The 7,193-nt window shown below is 42.5% G+C and overlaps 1 protein-coding gene across 1 annotated transcript; it reads left to right on the forward strand.

Moving 5' to 3' along the window:
• The first annotated feature begins 232 nt into the window (after positions 1-232).
• Positions 233-1,675, forward strand: LOC129774229 (uncharacterized). Its single transcript, XM_055777937.1, has one exon. It carries the CDS (start codon positions 233-235, stop codon positions 1,673-1,675), a length of 1,443 nt encoding a protein of 480 aa, XP_055633912.1.
• The last annotated feature ends 5,518 nt before the right edge of the window (positions 1,676-7,193 follow it).

A 7,193-nucleotide genomic window follows, 5' to 3' on the forward strand; every position in this document is an offset into this window, starting at 1 on the left:
TTGTGATGCTGCTGTGATGGTGGATGGCGTTTCCTTGAACATCATGCTTATTAAGGGACCTGATTTATTAAACAGCCTGCTTGGAGTTCTTTTTGGATTCCGAGAACAACGGATTGCGATCTGTGCGGACCTTATGGAAATGTTCCATCAGATTCAGATACGTAAAGAAGGCCGACATGCTCAGCGAATTCTCTGGCGAGATGATCCGAATCAGGAACCGTAAGTCTATCTCATGAACGTGGCGACATTCAGCGCCACTTGTTCGCCATGTACAGCACAATACATCAAAAATGTAAATGCGACCGAACACGAACAAGATTTCCCGGCTGCAGCCGATGCCATTATCAGGAAACATTATGTTGATGATTACCTTGATAGTGCAGACAGTGTGGAGCAAGCTGTGAGATTGGCTCAGGATGTATGCTACGTTCACTCTCGCGGTGGTTTTCATCTTCGAAAGTGGCTTTCTAACTCCAAAGACGTCCTACGACGGGTCGGGGAAAGAAATCCTGATTCAGAAAAATGTCTTCTGCTGGATAAGGCTAGCTCAACCGAGCGCGTGCTTGGGATGTACTGGCGTCCTGAGCAAGACGTCTTCACATACACCTACTCAGTGGGACTAGAGGAAACACATCCTACGAAACGACAGATTTTGCGGGCCGTAATGAGCCTTTTCGACCCACTTGGGCTACTCTCTCATTTCCTCGTATTCGGAAAAATCATAATCCAGCAGATTTGGCGCGCGAAAACAGGGTGGGATGAACCGATACCGAAAGAGCTTTGTGAACAGTGGACTCAATGGACAGCAGAATTCAAGTATTTAGACCAGATTAGCATCCCACGTTACTTCCCGCAAAGATCCGTGAAAGATATTTCGTCGTTGCAGCTGCATATCTTCGTAGATGCTGGGGAAGATGCGTATGCTTGCGTAGCATATTTACGGGCAGAGTTCTCCGAGAAAATTCAGTGTGCGATCATTGGAGGGAAAACCAAGGTTGCTCCCCTCAAAACGCTTTCTATCCCGTGGCTGGAGCTCATGGCGGCAGTCATTGGAGTGAGATTGCGAAAGACCATTATGAATTTCCACTCACTTCCGATCGACAGATGTATATTCTGGAGCGACTCAAGGACAGTTCTGGCCTGGATCAATGCCAACCACTGCAGCTATCGGCAATTCGTTGCATGTCGTATTGGCGAAATCTTATCTAAGTCGAAGGTGGAAGAATGGCGTTGGGTTCCATCTAGAGAAAATGTAGCAGACGAAGCATCGAAGTGGGGCCGAGGACCCTGCCTATCAACAAGTGGCCGCTGGTTTACTGGGCCAGAATATCTTCTATTGCCGGAGGAACAATGGCCAGCGGACGTTAAGTCATTCTTAGAAACGACGACTGAGGAGATGAAATCGTGTTTAGTCCACCAGACAATGAATGGGGAGGTCGTCATTGATTGGTCACGGTTTTCCAAATGGCAACGTCTTTGGAGGACAATTGGATACGTGCAACGATACGTGAAGAATTATATGCTGAAAGCGAAAGGAAGTGAGCTGCAAGTTGGGTCATTAACGCAAGAAGAGCTTTACAATGCGGAAAAATGTCTGTGGCGGCAAGTTCAACAGGAAAGCTATCCAGAGGAGATGAAAACGCTTGAAGCAGCTCTGAGTAAGCACCAGGATTAGCAGGCAAAGCTGCCAGGTACGAGTAAACTCCGGAAGCTATCGCCATTTCTCGATACTGACGGAGTAATTCGTTTGGACACCAGAATTGTAGCGGCCACATGTGTATCCTACGATACCCGGTGTCCGATAGTGCTGTCAAAAGAGCACCCAGTAACTCAACTTCTAATTGAGTGGTACCATCCCAAATACCTACATGCAAACGCCGAAACCGTCGTCAATGAGGTGCGACAGCGATTTCATATCTCTAATCTTCGCACCATTGTACGACAGATCAAGAAGATGTGTTCACTCTGCAGAATCAGGAAAGCTGTTCCTGAAATACCACGAATGGCACCACTTCCAGCGGCCCGGCTGAGTGCGTACGAGCGTCCTTTCTCGTACGTCGGCCTCGATTATTTCGGCCCAACTCTCATACGTGTGAACCGAAGCGAGACAAAAAGGTGGATAGCACTATTTACGTGCCTCACCATCCGAGCAGTGCACCTCGAAGTTGTCCATTCTCTTTCCAAAGAGTCATGTAAAATGGCCCTGAGGCGTTTTATAAACCGTCGTGGAGCACCGATTGAAATCCATAGCGATAGAGGCACCAATTTCGTGGGGACCAACAACGAGCTGCGCAGAGAGATGTCAAAAATTGATGACCAATTGGCAGAAGTTTTCAGTAACGCTCATACCAAGTGGGTATTCAATCCGCCCGGAACTCCACACATGGGCGGATCGTGGGAGAGACTAGTGAGATCAGTGAAAATAGCACTGGCTGCCATGTACACTACTAGAACTCCGAACGAAGAAACACTCATTACGCTGGTAGTTGAGGCAGAATGCGTGGTGAATTCACGACCATTGACATTCATTCCGTTGGAGGTAGAACAGCAGGAAGCTCTAACTCCCAATCACTTTTTGCTCCTGAGCTCTAGCGGCGTGGTTCAACGACCACAAGCATTGGCGGAGTCTGAATCTGCCTGTAGAAGTAATTGGAATCTGGGACGGGTGATGTTGGACCAATTTTGGCGTAGATGGGTCCGGGAATACCTTCCCACTCTTACGCGCCGATCCAAGTGGTTCGATGACGTGAAGCCCATTTGCACTGGTGATCTGGTGATCGTGGTCGAAGATGGCATCCGGTATGGTTGGACACGAGGACGGGTACTGGAGGTCATCGCTGGCCAAGACGGCCGAATTCGACAAGCCATGGTGCAAACAGCCTCGGGTCTAGTACGGCGACCAGTAGCTAAGCTGGCGCGATTGGATTTAAAGCAGAGTAAAACTGGTCTTGAGGTCTCTGACCAGTCTTACGGTTCAGGGAAATGTAACCGAGATTTACACTAACTACGGTTCGAGAATTGTAAGCCCCTTGGTCGTAGCGGAACGCGATTACGATACGTTTTATCTGTCAACGCATGACGGAGCGCAAGATCAGAAAACAAAGAAAGTCTTATTCTATAGCACGAGGTAGTGAACTGAGTACGCAAAAATATTAAAATTATACATTGGCTAAAATATTAGTGTACATTTATCACGATTTTCCAAGTGAGTCATTATATTGCAAGTTAAATTACTGAATTTAAATTGGAACATATCTATATAATGAATTACAGAATATTTATATCTACCCCTGAAATTTATATTGATTTGTGGATATAACCTAAAAGGGAGGATAGTTTTAATGTAAGAGGATATCAAATAAGTATAATCCTTGAACTACAATAAATATTATAGCTTTTAGCACTATTATCACCAAGAACGCACGGTCTTTGATTGCTTAAAAGGATATTTACTCCCGTTCCAACACCATTCCAGGATGGATTTTGCATAGTGACAACAACGCTGGAGAGTCGTGGCTTCTTATGAATGGTAGCAACCGCTTCTGGAGACATTCCTTCTCGTAGACATCTTTGTTGATAGTGCCGATAGAGACGACAGATTTGGATTTTCGGCCACAACTGCATATGGCCTGCCAAACCAAGTACTTTTTGGGGAATTTAGACAGCTTCTTGGTCCGGAAACACTCGGCTGCGGCATTTCTTCGCATTGCTGTATAAAAAGCGAAACCCGGAAGCTGCTTGAAATCTTTGAGAACATTAGTTTCATCGTCCATTATGGTGCATGAACATTTTTGCAAAAACTGGGCGTAGAGCACCTTAGCACGGCTTTTTGCAGTGAAATGTTGCTTATCATCACGATTGGGCACCTTTTTCACTTCGTACGCCTTCAGTTCATGCCTCTGCTTCACTTTTTGTACATATGATTTTGATTTTCCAGCCTTTCGAACCACATTTCTAACTGAAAGGTTGAGGTGTTTCTCAATAATGCCAACCACCTTTCGGTCCATCTGTCGGAATTAGGGATTGCATTACCGTGCCAAAATTTCAATAACCGATTACTCGGTAATGAAAATTTAATTACCGGTAAAATCGGTAAATTACCGGTAAAAAACATACCTTATAATTAACCATTTTCTTGAAGAAACCGCTTTTATTTATAATGATTTGTTTACAAAAAAAATTTTGTAGGTTTTGCTGATTGAAGTAATACTTAAGGACACAGAGAACGTTGATTTTGTCGTTTTCTAATCTAGATTGGATCTCATTAACAAAAGTTTCATTTGTATGGTTTCCAGAAGAAGAAAACGCCCATTCAGATTTTTTTCCTGCTGTTGTCCAGCTTCTGAACAAATATCATCATCGTCAAATTTGATCAAGTCAGGAACAAAAAATCATCATTAATTGTGTCTCGACCACGAGCAGAATGATTATTCATATACGGGAACAAATCTGCATATAAGAAACGTCTTTCTGCAATCGTTCCAATGAGGGCTTCAAGCAGATGCTTCTAAATTTCTGATGGTTGCTCCGATAGCTGTTCTAGCATAAAATGCAATCTTACGCCAGCTTCAAAAAGGGTGCATTTCTTCCGCTGTTCAACAGCGACCAGAACTGGTTCGAGGGTATCAACCAATTCCTTCATCGCTGTCAGTTCTTCATCGTTAAAGCTTGTCTTGTGTTTCGTTTTCTGATCGAGCAGCGATTTTTAAACTGAAGTTCGGAGGTCGTAAAATCGGCGTATTACTGCCAGTTGTGTTTTTCGATCTTTTTTGATTGAATTTTTGAGCGGCTCAAAGGCAAATAATATTTATGGTGTAAAAATAAAAATTACCGAAATTACCGGTTATTGATTGTAAAATTACCGGTAATTTGGCAACGGAAATTGATCCGGTATTACCGGTAAAACCGGTTAACAATCCCTAGTCGGAATCATACTTTTCGATTTGTTCCGCTTCCAATCTTCCGATCCATAGTTAAGCGCTGTTCAAACGATTTGCACACACTAAACACGGTACTCTTCGGCAGTTTTAGCTTTTTGGCGAGATCGCGTACCGACAGTGTTGGATTTTGCTGCCGTTCGCGCAAAATGCGTTTGCGTAATTACAACTTGATTCGACGCCATTTTACCAAACTAAAGAAAAATGCAAACATGTTGGACATCGAAATAAGAAAAGTGTCCGAAATTTAACGTGGACAGGCTTTGCTACAATCATACGTAGGGCAAATTATATGTTGAGCTTTATTACACGCTTCAGCTACCATTTCCATAATCCATACACAATAAAAACATTGTACGTAACATACGTCAGGTCAATTCTTGAATATTGTAGTATTTTATGGTCCCCCTACATAACTTCATACGAAGACAGAATTGAATCTGTACAAAAACATCTTGTGTCATTTGCTCTTCGTAAACTAGGTTGGTCTTCATATCTAGCAATAGCAGAGCGGTCACCAGGTAAGTAACTCTTTTTTCAGCTTCCGGCGGACAACAAGGCGGCAATGGTAGGAGATAGTAGCATTACGCGAACTATCCGATAAAAATTTATTCAAAAAAATTGAAAGGCTGCCGTTCTTCAGTCGTAAGAGCGGTTAAGAAGGGCGATGCGTCGCCTCGAAGACCTTTTTAGAATGAGTCAACGGAAGCGTTATGGTCTCTATGATGCTCAGTATGATCTCCGTCAGACTTGTCATTTGGATTGTATTTGATTGTATGTGCGGTGAAAGCTAGCGCACATATGTTGCAGGTATCTTCTATGCGCATCGAACAATATTATCTCCCTCCATATGAGGCACGCTGCATGCTAATCAACATGAACAGCTCAAAAGAACGTCTGAACTTGTCTTAATTGAATGAATTGAGCAACATATGTAGTCTACGTTGGTTTGACGAAATAAATAAATAAATAAATAAATATTTCCATTAAAAAGGTAATTTTAATTAATCTCAAAAGGTAATTTTAATCCTTTCAATGTTTGTAAGGATTATAAGTGTTGTGTCCTAGTTCCGTGTCGCGTCTCGTGAGTGAATAGTTATTCCCATTATAAATAAATACAAATAAATAAACGTACTTCCACATCGGAAGATAATTCTTCCGATGATGAGCCAGCTCATCATATTAAGCACCCTCCTGAACACCCTGCCCAAATCGTTTCGAATCACTTTTGCTGGATCCGCCCTCCCTGACTACGTTATAGTGGACAAATTGAGGCTACCGGTGCGGCTCTTCGTGCCAAAGACTTGCTATAAATGCAGATCAGTTGCTCATACAGCAGCTTATTGTGCCATCAAAGAGCGCTGTGCCACTTGCGAAGAGCACGAACTCTGTAGTGCGACAGAGCATTAGTGTCAATACTGCTCCACACGTGCCTTCAGCTAGGGAAACTCATAAGAGTCGCTGGAATAAACAGAAGCGTTCTTCGAAGCAATGCTAAAAACGCACTTTCGCGGAAAGGACACTAACATGGAAAGCATGTTTGGACTTAACATAGAATTTGATTCAAATGTAGATGCAGAATATAGCACAAAATACTGGTAATTGTTAATTTTCGATCGATTTATGAAAGCTGTATGAACTACGTCAGTTATGCGTTCAAACTGCGATTATTCGAAAACGATTTTTTCAAAACTGTCTAAAAGTTTTCAAACGAAAAATGTTTGTTTGCACATTGAGCATACGTATAACGTCGTTCAGAATGTGTAGCAACCTAAAAGCTGATTATGTTCAATTTGTTGCTTACGTCACCCATTTAAACATGGGCAATACACCACACTGCCTTTTGACTCTAGTACTAGGTTAGATACCGCATCACCAAAATGGTTAAAACTCGGTAAATAAAAGGATTTTAGAAGAGTCTTTTCTAGAGTTTATCCTTGAGTGTCTAAACTTCAGGAAAAAGAAGAAAAAAAATAGATTTTATCAAATTTATAGACTAGAATACCCGTTCAAAAGCCATAAGTAGAGGGTGCTTTTATATCATACATTTAAAGACTAAGCCTAATATGGGCGCATCCATTGTAATGTTTTGTATTTTACTGATGAGTCCGTAATTTCAAGTATTCAGCTTAATTCCCAGCACCTTCCACAGTCTATAGTTTCCTTGCTTAGTGTATATTGTAGAATTGGCAGTCATTCACTGGGCGTTGAGCAGCTGGACTTCACCATCTGTTGATCCTATTACATTGCAACGGA

This window comes from Toxorhynchites rutilus, chromosome 3 (assembly GCF_029784135.1).
Source record: "Toxorhynchites rutilus septentrionalis strain SRP chromosome 3, ASM2978413v1, whole genome shotgun sequence".
NCBI lineage: Eukaryota > Metazoa > Arthropoda > Insecta > Diptera > Culicidae > Toxorhynchites > Toxorhynchites rutilus.